This window comes from Lytechinus variegatus, chromosome 8 (assembly GCF_018143015.1).
Source record: "Lytechinus variegatus isolate NC3 chromosome 8, Lvar_3.0, whole genome shotgun sequence".
Classification (NCBI taxonomy): Eukaryota; Metazoa; Echinodermata; class Echinoidea; order Temnopleuroida; family Toxopneustidae; genus Lytechinus; species Lytechinus variegatus.
The window spans coordinates 16,894,095-16,913,207 of NC_054747.1; the positions used below are offsets into that span (position 1 = coordinate 16,894,095).

Below are 19,113 nucleotides of genomic sequence, written 5' to 3' on the forward strand. Positions count from 1 at the left end.
GTATCACTGAACATCTTGTGCGAGTTAGAGTAGTATTCAAAGTCAGCACTGCTGCTATATTGAAACGCGTGATGCAGGTGAGACGGCCAGAGGCATTCCACTTGTTTGTGATTAAGGTATCAAATAACAGAGTAGATGTTGAACTTTTCAGGCACATGATTTTCTTTTTGAAATTCAGATACCTCCCCCCCCCCCCGCCAAATGAGTTTTTGGTTTGCTTTCTTCCAATTGTTTTTGCTCACTCATGCGTGAATGAGGAATAATCTAAGTAATAACAGATGAAAGAGGAGATTCTAAGCTTTACACTGGTAGATCATTTGTCTCTTGTATTTGTGAATAAGATATAATAATTCATCGCTTCATCTCGGTTTTGTTTTTTCTGGGATGCACTGTATATTGGGATAGGCTGTGGAACATGCATGAGAAATATTTGCGTGGATGAACGAACTGGAGTCCCTAATGTGGGAGTGAGTCTTTTAATGTTTCTAATTGGCAGGTCTGTTAAAATGTCAGATATTGTGTAAATTCCCACGCTATTTTTTTACATATACCTTATCTCAACTTTCAGTTCACCAAGATGTCTTAGTGGATGCTTCCTACAACTTCACGTCTCCGCTCTATCCTGCAAACTATTCTGGCAACAGCACATTCTTCCCCTACACCTTCTCATCCTCTGACCCAAGCAAGCACATCATGTTTGAGTTCTCCTTCTTCCAAGTCGGCGTAGGCAGCGCTCTCTCGTTCGGGACGGGGCACGATTATTACAACTTCGCGTCATTATTCGATGTGTTCCACTCAAACTTGGCTCCTACGACTGTATACGCACCATCAGACCGAGTATGGGCCGACTTCTATTCTGGTTTCACAGATGCTCCAGGATTCTTTGCCACTGTATCGACGTATACTGCTGGTCGTGAGTATATCACTACCTGACTGAAGGCGCCTTGTCAAAAGTCAGAGCATGTCTATCCTGCAGGAATCCTGCAAGCGGCTTATCATTTAAATTAAACCCTGGTTTAAAGTTGTGGGGTTAAGTATGGAGAGCCTGGGGTGGCCGGTCAAACATATTGCTGTACACATGCATGACCAAAAAAAACGTGTTTATAGGGGTGTGTTTTTTTTTCAGCTTTGGATGCGGGCAGTGCATGCACTCCTTAAAGGTATAAAAAACACCGGTTAAAAAGGGTGATTTTGAAAGACAAGATCAATGGTCAATTACGGGGTCAAACGTATTTAGAGTATTTTTTTTCCAAAGATTTTTGGGGGGTTCAGAATAGTCAAACATGTTTAGGGTTTTTTTCCTCCATGAATATAGTTTTGTCTATTTAAGCTGATTGTATAGCAAGTAGACAAAACTTGTTTAGGGGTCATATTATGGCGACAACTTGTTTAGGGGCCAAAATGTGTAAATGAAGCCAACAAAAAATTTGTGTAGGGGGTTATTTTGCACACAGAGAAAACTTGTTTTGGGGGTGTTTGGAAATATTTTGGTCACACATGTGTACAGCAATACATTTGACTGCCCCCCCCCCCCCACCGGGATGGAGAGCCAATTGGGGCACAAATCCCTCAACATCCAATTTATTCTCTCATTTGACACTCAAATTATTCATAATTGTCTGGGAATGATAATTGAAGTATTTGAAGTAATTTTTTTCCTCATTATGAAGGCAAAAGGAATAGAAATGGTAAACATGAGAAATATAGAATATGAACAGAATTTTTTTTTTATTTTGGCTCCCCATAGTTTAGCACAGAGTTAGACCACGGTCTAAGTTATTTTGCCCTGACTTCAGAAAACAGGCCTTTATTGGGATTAAAAGACGTGGCACAGACTTTTGAGAAGTTGAGTTATGGGGAGTTCCAATCAAAGCCTGGCTCATACCTTTGCCTGCATATTGTTGTGTCATCTAGTGGAAGCAATAAATAAATCTTCTCTTTTTTCATTAATTGTCTGAAGTGGGCTTATCCTTAAAATTACAAGTTCTTTGTAAAATCATGGCTTCCCTTTCTTCTCCACTGATGCTACACTTTACATTCTTCTCTTTGAAATCATTGCAACTTTTCATATGAACGGGAATATAGGGGGGAAAAATCATTCCAAGAAGGATCTTGCATGTGAAGGACGGGGAGAAATGTTCCCACTCAACTCTTTGCCCGCCAGAGACAGAATCATGCCTGTGCTACATTAATTTGAAGGTGCAACTTTAAGAGGGGTTTTGCATGGACTCTGCCCCAGCTCACAATAGTTCGTGATTGGTTTATTGTAAAGAAAATCTTTTGGTGTGTGTACACGTACATGCACAGTATGATGCAATGCATACATGATTATTGAGCGTGTGTGTATGAACAACTAACCTAATGCATTCTGTATATACTGTGAATAGAATGTGACTCGAGTCGAAGTTGGCAGTCTGATGTAGGTGACCCTAGTCGAATAACGCGGTCAAAGATTAAGTGGAGTTGCTCTACTGTTCATATTATAGTGTATTTATTGCACCCCTTTCTCTTTTTCTCTTCTTCAATCCCGAAGTCATTCCTCCCCCAGTGGTCTGTGATTCTAGCCAATGGGCATGTCACGATGGACTGTACTGTATTCCACTACGCTATCGATGCGATGGTCATCGGGACTGTCCTTCTAACGGAGAAGACGAACATGGATGTTGTAAGTTGATTTATCTCTTCTTTCTATCGCATTACGCGAATCCTGTGTTTAAAAAATACCCCACCAGCTTATAACACAGGAACTCCATTGCCTTGCGTGTTGTGTCAATGGGATCTCAGGTGGGGTATTTGAAACCCCAATTTCAGATTTTGGGAGAGCTCTCGTTTAAACTGGGGTGGGGTTCATCTGACTACTGATAATGCCTTGCGTGTTAGTCAATGGGATCTCAAGTGGGGTATTGACACCCCAATTTCAGTTTTTTGGGAAAGTTGCATTTCTCGCGTTTAAACTGGGGTGGGGTGCTGCTGCTGATAAGAGCTGATAACACCGATGCCTGCCACCACAACAGGCTGATGAACGGCATGGAGTGGGATTGCAGCTGTCCTTGTTATGTAATAGTATAAACAAACTCTTCAGAGCTTCCTGGCTGAGATTGATCTTGAAAGAATGAATTTGTATTCTATTTGTTTTAGGACATTAGCATATCTAAAAACGATTCGGAATTTAGATGAAGATCGACATGAAATTTTGAACGATGCAAAATGACCCACAATTGCGGAAATAACAATAAGTTTTAAAAAATCACCCTCTCTCTTGCTCTCTCTCTCTCCCTCTCTGCCAGGCCTTATGAAGGTCACTTCTCCTTGGGGGAAGGTGGATTATCTGGGAGAGTGCGTGGTTGTTTACTTAAGGATTACCATTCCTTGTTGATATCAGGGATGGGGGGGGGGGGCGAGTGAAAGTAGCTCGGAATTTGAAATTGGGGTGTCAGATGAGATCCATTTTAAACACAAATTTTCGTAATGGTTTTATAGCACCTACACTGACATTTTCTTTAAAGGGATGGTCCGGGCTGAAAATATTTTTATCTGAATACGTAGAGTAGGATTCACTGAGCAAAATGCCAAAAATTTCATTGAAATCGGATAGCAAATGATAAAGTTTTTGAAGTTTAAAATTTAGCAATATTTTGTGAAAACAGTCGTCAAGAATATTCATTAGGTGGGCTGATGATGTCACATCTCCACTTTCTGTTTTCTCTTGTTATTACATAAAATCTTAAAGTTTCAATAACTTTGTTATCCGATTTTGATGAAATTTTTGGCATTTTGCTCAGTGAATTCTACTTTATTTATTAAACTATAAATACTTTCAGCCTGGACCATCCTTTTAAAGATTTGTAACATTTGAGTGATTTTGGGCCAGTTGATCAAGTTGGGCCTTAAGAACAATTGAGACCTGGACTTTTGAATGGCAAAAAGATATTCATTCTTGAATTTTTATATCAGTCAAGGAATTTAAGGGTTAGTGGATTAATTAAAGCTAAATGATAGTAGTTGCAGTAAAACACTAATTTTGTGAGAAAGTCTGTAAAACCAAGGTTAAAGGTAAATGCTAGTCTTGGTAACGATATCAAAATGAGTTCTTACAGAATCCAATGAAATGACCACCAAAGTGTCTGTTTGTATAAATAAAACACATGTGCCAAAGGATTCTGGAAGAAATTGTGTAATTGCTGAGAAATCAGCAAATAAGCACGGGATTCAGGTAGAGTGTCGGGCCCGACGCTCTAAGCAATAATTATGCATTGTCCCACGTGCGCTTATCTGTGTTGGGGATCTTCGGTGTGAACATTTTTCAGCGTAGATTTCAAGATTTCACAAAGTTCAGTTAATGTAACTGTACCAGATCTAGATCCTCGATGATATACTGACAATTAAGCCTTGTTTTACAGACTTTCTCATGAAATCAGTGTTTACTGCAACTACTGGAATTTCTCTTTAAGTATGACTATATCATTGTGGATCTAGATCTGGTACAGTTACATAAAATGAACTTTGGGAAATCATAAAATCTAAGCTGAAATACGATCACACTGAAGATTGCCAACACAGATAGGCACACGTGGGACAGTGTTTTATTATTGCTGGAATAAAGAACCGACGGAAGTAATCGAATCCGCGCTTATTTTGCTTATTTCTCAGCAATTACACAATTTCTATCAGAATCCTGTGGCACATATTTTTTATTCATACAAACAGACACTTGGGTGGTCATTATATTTGATTCTGTAAAAAGTCATTTTAAGATCGTTACCAGAACTGGAATTTATCTTAAAGGCCCTAAGAATGACATGGACTTCTGAATTGCAAAAGTATAATTCTATAATGACCCTGTAAACATATTCTAAAGGTTAATTCACACTGATTATAACTGGTTATTACTGATTACTACTAAAACATATTGTGATGTTAACTTAACCCTTAATATCTCAAATGTCATTTTCTCTCCTTTCTCTGTCTTGTCTCCTGTATCTCCTATGTCACCATCTCTCTAATTGTCTTGATATTTCTTTTATTTTCTTTCGATCTGTCCAATTTTGTTTCTCTCTCTGTCTTTCAATACCTGTTTCTTATGTGCAGCTTCAAACTGCAGGGAGTATGAATTTGAATGTAAGAACGGTGAATGCCTTCCTGAGCATTCCCAGTGTAACGGCCTAGAGCAGTGCTCAGAAGGAGAAGATGAAATTGGCTGCGGAACCGAAGGTAAGGAAGGTGATAAAATGGGTCAGTACTAAAAGAATAGAATATATATTCTTGTATAATATAGGATATTTATATTGCGCACATATCCACCTTCTTAGGTGCTCAAGGCCATGGTGTATTTTCCTTCAGCAAGAAATGTATCTGTATATGACATTGTTAGTCGTGGATTGTTTAGGCTTAGTGGAATACTTAAGAGTGTGAAACAAAGGGTCGTGGGTTCGATTCCCAGCCATGGCGTATTTTTTCAGCAAGAAATTAAGCGGCTCTGTGCTGCACCCGGCCCATGTGAGGTGAATGGGTACCTGGTAGGATTTATTCCTTGAACTCTTAAGTGAGCCTGAGTCGAATCGATTTTAAAATCGGTGTTCAATCGATGTCATCGAACACCGGTGCAGATTTTGCAAAATCGGTGCATCAAAAAAAAAAAAAAAAATACGTCGGCCGGCCGAATCGTTTGGTTTACACAATCAATCATCAAAATATCAGTAATATCCAACTTTACTACTACTTACTTGATTTCTATTGCCCCCAAAATGAAACCGATTGAGTAATTATGATGCTATTCACCATTAATTTGAAGTTTATTTTGATCATAGTTCGAGTCTTACTCATCTGCTCGTGCCGAGATAATTTATGCACGATGAATTCATGAATGGAAGTCGAGTCATGGCCATCGATCGTGCATGCGCAGTACTGTTCTTTAATCAAACCAATAAAATGGCCGGAAATTGACGCGATCAACGTAAAATAAATCTTGCTTTCATGAACAATATTAATATCATGACCATAGAACATTATTTAATCGTATTATTTAACAATAATTTGCATATGATAATCATTAATATGAATTTAGAGCTTGATGTGAAACGTTTGTATTTCGTTTCAATTTTCAATGGCGGACATCTCATGACGATCGACTTGACTTCGAGCTAGTGCACTTGTCTAAAAAAAATAATCAGCACATCAGGATTGATTCTCGAACATTGTCTACATGCAAAAACTCTGTTCAGTTCGTAATATCACCATATAATAACATTTTACATGACAAAACAGAGAAAATTGCGTTTGATTTTTTTTCCCATTAATTTGAAGCTAGTTTGTGCCCAACTTTGGGCTCTGATTTCATGAATTGGAAAATATGTCATACGTCATCGAACACGCATGCGCATTGTGCTTATTTTCTCGGAGCTTGGAGGAGACGTCCAGAGATGGAATAACAATAGAAATAATCCGGCCAGTATTAATTCTTCCATATGAACATAACATACTTTGCTGACATCGTCAATAATCTTAGTATGACCATAAAATCTTGTTAAATCGTAATAATTTAGATGAATTTAGGGCTCGATTCGAAACATTCGTATTTATTGTGATCGCATGCTCAATTGCGTCTAAAAAACTGGATTGTCATTATCAGGATTAATTCTCGAACATCGTCATAACTCATATTCCACAATCTTTCCTCACAATCGTTATATCAGCATTGAATAGCAATTCAAATGACCATCCAGAGAAAATTACGTATTTATTCCCATAAATTTATTTGGGGCTCATTTTGGATCCAACTACACAATCTCAGGCAAGTTACAGCGCTCTCCGTTGATTGCACTTGTTTGCTGGCGCTGACGTCAAGCACGCCTGTCGTTTCGGGAGAGTGAGTGTACGGAGCTGCGGACGGGGCTGGTGAATGGACTGCGAATGCTAGTTGACCGAAAATCATTTGGATCGACTCTGCGTGATTCATGTCTTTATTATTGTTTCATTTTAAACTTATATGTTGTCATCTGCAAATATCATTGTTGAAGATATTTTGGGAAGAATTCTGCTTTGGTCCCCGGCCTTTTTTGTGTGTTTTGTGATCATGGAAAATACAAACGAACTTTGCTGTCATCTGCTTGTGCAACGCTCACCCGGCCAACGCCAGCGCATACCGTCAGTGCGTAGTAGTGGATATGCAAAGCGCATTGCATCGACGCAAAAACAAAAGACTAAATTTTCCCCGCCTTCAATATTCGATGCATCGATGTTCGATCGAATTAGAGCTGTCGAACACCGGTTTTCAAAATAATCGATATGACTCAGGCCATACTTAAGGCGGGTCAGCTGCAGCTGGGATAGAAATATGAAGCCAAGTATTAGGTGCACTGAAGTGCACCCATATAAGAAGTGGTGGGTGTTTCTTAAAGCTGTTCGTAAGTTAACCCTAAATAGACTGGGCTATTTCGACGCCAAAGAAGACTGGGGGGGGGGGCTGATTCAGCCCCCCCTTATGATCCATGGCATTATCTACAAAACTATAACATCAAATTCTGCAAAAATCTCACGTCTCATTAATTATGCTAATTTATGCGTAAAATCATAAGTTTGCTCTAATTAATAAAATAATGCCCCTGAATTGCTAATTTTTGTTTCACATACTCTAGATAGGCATCTGATCAAATTGATTTTAAAAAAATTTCAAAATCACATTCATTTTCTTATGTATTCTATTGTTTTCTAAATTTCTTATGTATTTCTTTGTTTTTCGACTTTTTGTTTTTTATTGTTTTTTCAATGTAAATTGTCTGGGACTTTATTTTGACCATAAACAAGACAAAATTAATTGATTTTAAGCAGTAAAAGGAAAAATAATGATACATTTATGAATTTTGGCTAAGAACACTATTTGCATTGGATTTGTACACAAATTCATGTTTTTGAGTAATTTTGGGTCTGCATGCACTTACAAAATGCTGCGTAATTTTGGAACCGCGTACTCGGGGGTCACAATTTTGGTCTCAAAAGTTGCGCGAGACTTGAAAGTGAAAAGTCAGCAAGCGACACGGTAAAAAAAATTCGCGCGGCGGATTTATCGAGAAAAATGTCGAGGGGGGGCTGAATCAGCGCAACCAAAGCGCAAGTGTGCATGTGCGCGACTGCATGAAGGTAAGAGTTTACGTCACAATAGCTCATTAAGGGTTACTTCAATAATAATATATTCATTAAAATTATAATATATTCATTAAAATTTTAACCACACACTTAGATAGGCACGTACCACTAGTCAATAAATGCTACAATTATAAAAAGAATCCAAGACTTCCTTGGATATCGAAATCATTATTACGGTCAATAAATCGTAAAAACAATTTATACTATGCCGACAAAATAAATCGTTCAGAGAAGTCGCATCGCAAATACACCATGTATAAAAATACCCTCACAAAAGTTTTGCGCAGCGAAAAACGAAAATACTTCACAAACCAACTAATTCATTTCAAGCATGATATAAGAAAAACATGGCAAACTATAAACAATGCCTTGAATAAGTATAGCGTAAAATCGAACATAAGAACAATAAAACACAATGATATCGAAATTCATGATTCTGCGCGGATAGCTGACATATTCAATCAATATTTTTCACAGATCGGAAAAAATCTAGCCGACAATATACCATTAACACAAAAGAAATTTACCGATTTCACTCACCGACCAAATCCTAATTCTCTTTTTCTATTACCAGTACATAGGAATGAAATAATAGATACAGTGAATAATTTAAAAAACAAAAAGAGTTGTGGTCATGATGGTATTGATAATATTTTATTAAAAAATGTCATAGAATATATTGTTGATCCTTTAGTACACATATTTAATCTATCCTTAATTAATGGCGTCGTTCCCGACAATATGAAAATATCTAAGGTAATACCTGTGTACAAAAAAGGAGACAAGAATAATGTATGTAACTATAGACCGATATCTTTATTGCCTACTCTATCAAAGATTCTAGAAAGAGTGATATATACAAGACTATTAGAATTTTTGAATAAATATAACATAATTTCTGACTTTCAATTTGGATTCCGCCAAAAGCATAGTACTTCTCATGCCACTCTTTCATTTGTTGAAAAAATCACAAAAGCTATTGATAACTTTGAACATACAGTAGGTGTTTTTCTGGACCTCTCCAAGGCCTTTGACACTATAAATCATGAAATACTACTATACAAACTTGAAAATTACGGAATCCGTGGAAAGGTCTTGGAGTGGTTCAGGAATTACCTAATAAACCGTAAACAGTTTGTTAACATAAATGAACAAAATTCTTCTTTACTAAAGGTTAATTGGGGTGTTCCTCAAGGCAGCATACTGGGCCCACTTTTATTTTCGATTCATGTAAATGACATTCACAATTCTTCGACAATGTTATCTTATATTCTTTTTGCAGATGATTCAAATGTACTTTATTCTCATCCTAATCCCGATATTTTAGTCAATATATTGAACATTGAACTGGAGAAGCTAGTACAATGGATAAGATCTAATAAATTGTCAATCAATGTACAAAAAACGAAATGTATGCTTTTTAGCAATTCTTTAGATAAATTACCATACGACATTAAATTGGACAACGCTGACATTGAAGTGGTCACTACAACAAAATTTTTAGGTCTGATAGTAGACAACAATTTATCTTGGAAAACACACATTGATTTTATATGCCGTACAATTTCACGCAATATTGGTGTTATAAATAAGGTCAAGTTTTTCTTCCAACTTCTTCCCTAAAAATGCTTTATTCAACATTAATTTTACCCTATCTAAACTACGGGATAATTGTCTGGGGAAATACACATACATCATATCTAGAACGAATATTACTTTTACAGAAAAAGGCATTGCGCGTTATTTTTAATATGTCCTGGAGATCCCACACAGACCAATTATTTATTGACAATAAAATCTTAAAAGTAAAAACATTATATCAATACAACTTGGGTCAATTTATGTATCAATTAAATAATAATATGCTACCATCAATCTTTGATTCTTCATTTAATAAAAACAAAACTATTCATAAATACCCTACACGTCAATCCGAGGAATTTCATTTTCCTCTACCCCGGACAATTCTTGCAAAATCCATCTTCACTTTCGAAGGCCCTCGACTTTGGGGCACTCTTGATAATACTATCAAAGATTCCCCAAGCCTAAATTCTTTTAAATTTAAGTTGAAAAAGTTTCTCCAAGATACTCGTTAGTTTTTTTAACTCTTCATCACTCATACATTATATTTTTCATATATACTCAGCACTACGAGCTGTGAAATATGATATTTTTCGTTTTCCTGTTCTGTAAATTCGCTTTGAGTGTTGGGGCAAGAATCTGGAGACCACTGATCTTGCTATTTTCTCTTATTTTCTATTTCTTTCTTTTTATTTCTTTTAAATTATTCATTCAGATAGATTTAAGTTCAAATGTCTACCATGTTGGGTTTGTGTTTTGTTTACATTCTTCATACGTGTGTTATAGGAGGCTGCATCTTACAAGCTTCGCTTTTTAGCAGCCTCCTCCGTTTCCGACCTGTTATCTTGAGTATTATACATAATAAGTTTCTTTGTTTTATTGATTATAATTATATCAAGATGTATGTAACAAAACTATTGTAAATGTAAATGATTGTTGGAAATGGAAATAAATGAAATGAAATGAAATGAAATGAAAAGTTCGTGGATAACCTGAAATCAGAAGTAGTCATAAGCAAACAGGCATATAAATTGTTCTAAATAATACCTTGAATTCCACATTGTAAAGCCCTAGATAATGATGATAATATTGACTGGCTCTTCTTTCGGGAAACATCAATGTGTTGCCCTTAAAAGACCCATATGATTCTGTTGCAGGCGACATATTTGTTGTTCCCCTCAAGGCCAGTCAATATTAGTATTATTACCCTGATTTTTTTTTCTAGGAGAATGCAGTGATCAGCAGTTCAGATGCAACAGTGGTCTATGTATCCCAGATAATTTGAGATGTAATTACTTTTACAACTGCCCGGACCTTTCTGATGAGTCACCTGAAGAATGCGGCAAGTTATAATCATAATTATAATGATAGTTATTACGATGGTAATGATAATAATATTGATGATAATAATAAAGATAATGATATTAATAATAATGATAATGATAATAATTATGATAATAATAATAATAATGATAGTATAATAATATAATAATAGAAGAATGTGCTAAGTTATAATAATAATGATGATAATGATTATGATGAAAATAATATTGATAATAATAATAATGATAATGATTATAATGATAATGATACTCTCAATCTCTCCCCCTCTCTTCTTTCTCACATATCCCTTCTGCTTGCATTAATTTTTCATGTAAATGTGTGATACAAGCGTTTATGTAACGTACAGTCAATGGTGTTGTATCCTACATGTATATGGGCTTTTCGAAAGAGGAATTCAGAGCGTTTCGACCTAAATTATAGCAAGTAGCTCTCTTTTATTTCTCCTCAAATACTTGACTTTATATCTGGGACAAATATATGACTTCTGAAAGGAAATCATACACATACCTGTCATAGTTTTTGATGAATATATTTTTTTCATTGTCTTTTACAAGCATTGGCAATAAAAGAAAAACTTAAGATTTTTTTTCTTTCTCAAAATGAGGCCTGCACTGTTGTATCACCAATACAACAGTTTGGATAATTGTCAACAATATGTTTAGTCACCACAAAAATGCAACGAATTGGATATTATTTCTCTCTCTTAAAAACAGCCGAACATCTGACTGGAAGTGTGAGAGTTCAGATCGTTCACTGATTTGAACTATTTTTGCTTTTGATTTTCAGCTTAATTTCAGCTTTTTCCCCCTGTAAAATAGTGAGGGAGCTCATTCAATAAATTTCAGCCTTTTCAACACTCAACAGCCTTTTCAGCTCTTTTTATTTGTGATCATCCTGTCTCCTGCCGAAAGTAAAGGGGGGCCACATTTTAAAATCTAGCCCAAGTCCTGCCCCCCCCCCCTCATGATGAGATGGCCTCCTCTTCATCTATATTTAACCAGTATAGAAATGAAAGCATGGGTTCGTAGTATATGGCAATAAGACCCATCGATTTATCTAACGTTTCCATGCTTATTCTTCTTGCTCTCTGTGAAATATGCAATTACTTATCAAAATTTGCTCAAATTCCTTCTCTCTTTCTGTTTTTTCCTAAGCACTTAGAGACATGTTTGGTGATAAGCCCTATGCAAATAATGTTAATTATTATTATTGTTCTCCCTTTCATAGGAGAGTTTTGCAACGAGTTAGACCACTACAGATGCACATATGACGGTATGTGTATTCCCCGGTATTGGCTCTGTGATTACTACACGGACTGCATTGGAGGCGATGACGAGATGCTGTGCCACCTTCTTCATGAACCAAGTAAGGCTTAATTGACTTGTAAATGGGGATGAAATGCAGGCAAGAATATATTTTCTGAAAGGTACACAAAGAATTATTGATGTAAATTGTGCTTTAGAAGAGAATAAGAGAATTTTCCATTGTCGTTATCCCCCTTTTGATCGATTTTAACTACTCGAGCAGCTTTAATTCTACAATGTATGTTGAAATTGTTGAAATATTTGTGTGATGTATTTTGCTCTGAATCACAACTGAAAAAATGAGGCTACCAGGGGGCTTTTCATGAAGCTGTTCGTAAGTTAAGAGTGACTTCAAGAAATGACTGGTGATCCTTTCTTAGGGTAATTGATATTCACCATTAAATGTTCATTGGTGATTAGACCATTTGGTGAGTGGACGAACTGATGGTAGACCAAATGATAGTAGACGAGTTGGCAATTGGATGAAGTGGAAATAAACCTATGAAACACTCAGCTGTATGTGAGGTAAATTAATGTACTCTTTTTCACCAATTTTAGAAAACCTTGTGATGAGCATTTTGCATGAGGAATTATCTCTTTAAAGGAAGTAGAAAGATGATTTAAATTGGTCTGAAATATTGAAAAAATATTATGATCTCATCCAGCTAGGTTATGTTGTATCTTATCTTTTGAAATTAATGCAATTGAGAAATTCTGATGTGTATAATTTGTTTAATTCTTTTAATCACTGTTACAGCCAACATCACATTGGCAATGGGTGAACAAGCCAACATCACCTCCCAGAACTGGCCCGACTCGGCCGACCCGGCCATCTACCAACTCTGGCATGTCACCGCCCCCGAGGGCGCTCTGATCCACTTTGACTTCCTTGATTACGACCTTGGCGTCCAGTCCTTCATTGTCTTCTCCGATGGTCATATGGTGGGCAACCACTCAAACGAATGGGCCCACTATTTTCACTCATTCAATCCTGAAATCCTTCTCTCCCATGAGAACACAATCTCGGTGCAGTATTACAGCGGAGCTTACGTCGGAACCCGAGGCTTCTTCCTGTCTATGAGGGCAGTGCATGGTGGTACGTATTAACCTGTTGAATACTGAATTCTGTCATTCCCATAGACTTTGTACAGGTATAACCCGATTCCAGTAGGCAATGGGTTAATTGAAGGTAGCACGAACTGACCAACGCTGTTTGTGGTTTCTCATTGACTTATAGAATACCTTTTAGAGGTTTATTTAGATAAAATAGATTAACCCATTAGTTTGTTTGTATCAAGAAAATAGATTGCGTTTGAGAAGAATATACCTGTCATGCATCTCAGTGTAATAATTATAGCAGTATTAATATATTAACCCTAAATGTATTAACCATTATTGTACTAACCCTAAAAAATGTATCAACCCCCTTGACACTTTGCACAATATTTCTGAAACACAAATAGATAGCACCGCAAAATTTTATGACTTTTTTTGTAAGTCTCGCGAAACCTTTGAGACCAAATTTGCGACATACAGGTATAGTATCACGACGCCAGATAATTTTTTTCACGAGACAATGTCATGCTGAAAATTGCTCATTTTTATACTTTGTGTACAAAGTCTATAGGAGATGAAATTCATAAAAGGGAGATCACTTCTCTTTCTAATTGGTCTGCTTCATTCATTTAGGGTTTAATTTAGTTGTTAAATGGTCTGTAATAATTTCCATTGAAAAAAACAATGAAAAACAAGAGATAAGAAAACAAATGAATACATAAGAAATTCTAAAAACATAGAAATACATTAGGAAAAAATTTGCTTTCGCAAGTTTTCTTTGTGGAAACCTTTATATTAGATTGCAAAGATGACCTGCAAAAAAAGAAGAAAATTTGAAGTGAAATTGGGTTATAAATATGCAAATAATGTTTTTCATGAATAAATTTGCATATTTTATTCATAATAATAAAGAATAATTATTTCAGAGTTTTTTTTATACTAGTTGTATTGTATGTGGTAAAGAATGTGCCTGCCAAATTCTGGCACGATTGTGTGAATGGCGACCGAGATCAGAAGAGGGGACCATCATGCCCCCCCCCCCCCCAGTCGTCAATACATCTCACATAGCCCAGTCCTTTTTGGGTTAAGTTCTGAATTAGCATATTATTATCTAACCTGCAGTCATTGTAGACAGGTGCATTCTTTAACAGGGATTCTTAAATCAGTATGTATGTGGTATATGTCGTAATCATCTGATATACAATTAATGCACATTTATGAGTGTGTTATGACGATGCAGCACACTCGAGGGTAATTACAATTATGCGAAAGCAAGAGGCGCTTGCGCCGAGTGCTTTTGTATAATATTGTGAATGCCCGAGAGTTGCTCGCATCGTCACTAACATCACAAATCTTAAAATGTGCATTAATTGTTTTATAAAACGGGTCGGCAAAATGAATTTTTCATGGAAATGTTGTTCAAATCCCTCCAACTTGTGTACGATCGCACAGACGAAGAGATCACAAGACTGTCAATTATGACATCACTGTCAATTATGACATCACATGCGTATCTACTATGCGCGCCTAAGTAAGCGCATCAAAATCCTAGCCAGCCTCTTTTACTGAACGCGTATCAGTTTTTACACGCTATTGGAACTAATGCTGCACAAAAATTGCACAGTGCTGCACGAAAAATGCACGACTAGAAGGTTGCGCATAATTAAAGCATGAACACGTGACTTGAATACGCACTCACCATTGGCTATACCTTGAACCCGTTTTATAATATCAACTATTTGCTCAGGTCACGTACACCCTCCATGTTCGGACACAGCTTATCAATGCGCTGCTGATTCTGAGTGCATTCCCCCATGGTGGCAATGTGACGGGTATTTCGATTGCTTGGAGGGAGACGATGAAATGGACTGCACATACCCTACTCCAGGTCAGTCTTTGCCTTTTACAAGCTCATATGCAAATGATGATAAAGATGATGATGGTAGTGAAGGCCCACCAGGTAGTGATGATTGTGATGATGATGCTGATTGATAATGGTTGATGATGGTGATGCTGATGATAATGACGATGATTGGTGATGGTGGTGCTGATGATGTTGGGGATGATAATGATGATGGGATGATGATGATGATGGGATGATGATGATGGGATGATGATGATGGTGGTGATGATGATGATGATGATGATGATGATGGGATGATAGTAATACTACTGCATGGTGATAATCATGAAGATGATGGTGATGATGATGATTGGTGGTGGTGGTGGTGGTGGTGATGATAATGATGATGATTGATGGTGGTGGTGGTGATGATGATGATGGTGATGCTGATGCTGATGATTGGTGATGGTGGTGGTGGTGATGATGATGATGATGATGATGGTGATGGTGATGATAATGACGATGATTGATGGTGGTGGTGGTGATGATGATAATGTTGATAATTGTGATGATGTTGATTATGATGATGATAATGATGGTGGTGATGATGATGATGATGATGATGATGGGGATGATGATGTAGGGATGATGGGGATGATGATGATGATGATAATGATAATAATACTGCGTGGTGATAATAATACTGCATGGTGATAATCATGATGATGATGATGGTGATCGTGATGGTGATGATGATGATGATGGTGGTGCTGATGGTGATGCTGATGATAATGACGATGATTGGTGATGGTGGTGATGGTGATGATGATGATAATTGTGGTGATGATGTTGATTATGATGATAGTGGTTATGATAATCGTACCATAGTTTTATGAAAAAATATTGGGTCATTCTATTTATTCCATTTTTAGTTAAACCACTTTCCTGATTGGGGAATCGACTTGAGAATTGAGAAGTTCTGGCCTGCATGTCATTTTCACATTACCGTAGGAAAGCAGGTTTAAAATGTTATCAGTAGTAGAAAACAGCCCCACAAATTCAATTCAATTCAAGGTTTATTAAAAACATGAGTCGCAGCCAAATGGCTGAATTGTTCATGTATACAAAGTAAAAACAATAAAAAGACTCATTACATATTTCAAACATTAAAAAACAGTAACCTTTGTAAAAACTGACATGAGAAATATGTGTATAGGCAAGAATACTTTGGCAAAGAAAATTTATATACATGTACATAAGATAATGAGGAAATAGTAAATTAAAAATAATAAAAACAAAATATGTAAACGTTTGTAAAAGATCAATGAAAATATATGGATTTTAAATAAAAGAGTTGATTTCCTCATTCATTAAAAAACTTGATATTGCAAGTAGGCTTGTATTGCTTTCAAATGAGCAATGGGTTTATTGATTGGGCATGTCTTTATTCAGGAGATCTATGAAATATGGTATGGGGCTATTGCGAAATCGATTTGTCCTACATTTGTATTGCTGCTATCTAGGAGTATGTCGGAGATTGATGGTTAAGTTTTTTTGGAGTAGGTACCCAGGTACTGAATGTTGGATGTTTGGTTAAAAAGTAGCATAGCTTCATGATTTGCTCATTCCTGTAGAATGAAAAGTGGGTTCCAAAAGAAGCTGGTCAAACTTTACAAGGCACTCCACAAATTCCATTTCCAATGGAGTAAAATTCCCCATGAAAACTGATGCCTATTCTTTGAAAAGGGCTTTTCAACATTTTTTATATGTGCTTGATTGTTCAGGAGAATGCGGTGTCCAACAAGACGAATACAGATGCCAAGACACAGATATATGCATCCCGGGGTACCTTAGATGCAACTACTACTCAAGCTGTCCTGGCCACGATGATGAGTTTAACTGTAAGATTTTTTTTTTTCTTTTTGTGGAAAAAAATCCTGAAATTTTGAGATGGCACTGTCAATGGCCAAGATCATAGGGGCTACTGAAGCAGCCACAATAGTGGAAAGGAAATGGGTTTTGGTTAAATTTCATTTTCTTTAATCATTGTAGCAAAATAATTATTCATTTGCAATTTTATTTCTACCTCTATCGTCAATGCTCCTTTTTTGTTAGTATTGGAGCGTGGTGCTATTGAAATAACAAAATAATTATTTTTCTTGACCGATATGACTTGGGATCTGTTTCATGCAGACTTGTTATAATACCAAATGCACAGTTTCTTTTGCAAATTTACAATCAGCCAATCAAATTGGATTATTTAAATAGCTTTAAACATTATTGCAATATTTTTTATCATAACAAGCATTATGAAATGGGTACCCGGTTGGTGTTTCATAAAGCAGTCCATAAGTTAGGAGCGACTGAAAGAATGGCTGATGATCCTTTCTTACGTGCTGAATAATCACGAATGAACATTTAATAAAGAATATTATTCACCACAAAAAAGGATCGTCATTCATTTCTAAAGTCGCACTTAACTTACAAACAGCTTTATGGATTGGCCCCCAGGACAGTGTTATTTTGTATCTGATGAACTAACCTCTGATCTTCTTTGACAATATCTGTATAAAGGTACTTGTAAAGAGAGTGACTTTAGATGTCTGAGCAGTGGCCGATGCATCCCGGGCTCTTATCAGTGTGATTTCTACTATGACTGCACTCCAGAAGATAGGTCGGATGAAATAGAAGGATGCGGAACACCAAATACACTAGGTGAGTACTTCGCTTGGGCTGAATTTCTTAAGAAAGATAGTCCACTTGAAATTCAAACCTCCGTCAAGGAGCATAAGATGAATTCTGAAATCCATTTTCTCATTGATATGGACATGGGTGAGAAAAACAAACTTAGCATTTTTCAGGTTAAAGCTCTTTAACCCTTTGAACCCTGGATTACTTGGCACGGTCGTGACCCTCACCCTGAATTATTTGCCGATATCTTATCGTCAAAATGAAGGAATACAATACAGATGACCACTGAGAAAAATATGAGAAGACGGGGAAAAAACTTTGCTGATGTTTACCTGGGCATCTTTTTTTCTTTGTTAGTAGCTAAGCCACGAGACGCATGTACATTGTAGAGGACGGTGGACTCTATATGTGTCTCATAGCTTAGCTACTTACAAAGAGAACAAGTTAGCCACGTAAACATCGGCAAGTTTTTTTCCTCTGTCTTCTTATATTTTCTTGTTTTTTTATGAATATTTGTTTAAACATGAAATCAATATTGTGTAACCAGTGACTTTTTTTGTACCTCCCGTTCTTGAATTCATTTATCGGAATATCGGATTCCGACTGACAGATTCCAAAACAAAAAAAAAGTCTGACATGACTCGGGCCTCTTATCATCATCATTACCATTATCAGTATCTTCGCCACCACAGTCATTATAACTACCAGTAACAACATCACCATCATCATCATTTTTACAATTGTTACTGTAATTGTTTTTACCAGCACAGTTATTATAATTACCAGTAACAACAAAATAATCAGCGACTATTTGTAATGTTTCAGTAGAACGAAATAAGTATACAAAACTCTCTGTACATAAAACTTTATTCTAATTATTTACCCATTGTTACCCACTTCCATTTCTCCTTATACTCTGAATACATCACTTATTCAAAATCTCGAAATCCTCAAGTCAAATTTATCCAATCCAATTCACTTACATCATAAATTCTTCCAATCCGCTTCCTCGTATAAGAAACCTCTGCAATTACTTATATTTGAAAATATTCTGTTGATTCATATTAACCCCCAAAGTATTAATGATAGTACATTTTTTTCATGCTTTGTGTATTTTTATAATTCTATTTTGATACTGTTATGTTTTATGTT

The 19,113-nt window shown here is 36.3% G+C and overlaps 1 protein-coding gene across 1 annotated transcript in view; it reads left to right on the top strand.

Annotated features, from left to right (window-relative positions):
• The window catches only part of LOC121419519, a 147,499-nt gene that overhangs the window by 71,171 nt on the left and 57,215 nt on the right, over positions 1 to 19,113 (top strand). Inside the window, exons 25-33 of the mRNA XM_041613974.1 lie at positions 569 to 913; positions 2,534 to 2,665; positions 5,089 to 5,211; positions 10,949 to 11,065; positions 12,295 to 12,432; positions 13,129 to 13,467; positions 15,175 to 15,315; positions 17,055 to 17,171; positions 17,845 to 17,985. Coding sequence (XP_041469908.1) covers positions 569 to 913; positions 2,534 to 2,665; positions 5,089 to 5,211; positions 10,949 to 11,065; positions 12,295 to 12,432; positions 13,129 to 13,467; positions 15,175 to 15,315; positions 17,055 to 17,171; positions 17,845 to 17,985 — 1,593 coding nt within the window. The remainder of the gene's footprint in view (positions 1 to 568; positions 914 to 2,533; positions 2,666 to 5,088; positions 5,212 to 10,948; positions 11,066 to 12,294; positions 12,433 to 13,128; positions 13,468 to 15,174; positions 15,316 to 17,054; positions 17,172 to 17,844; positions 17,986 to 19,113) is intronic.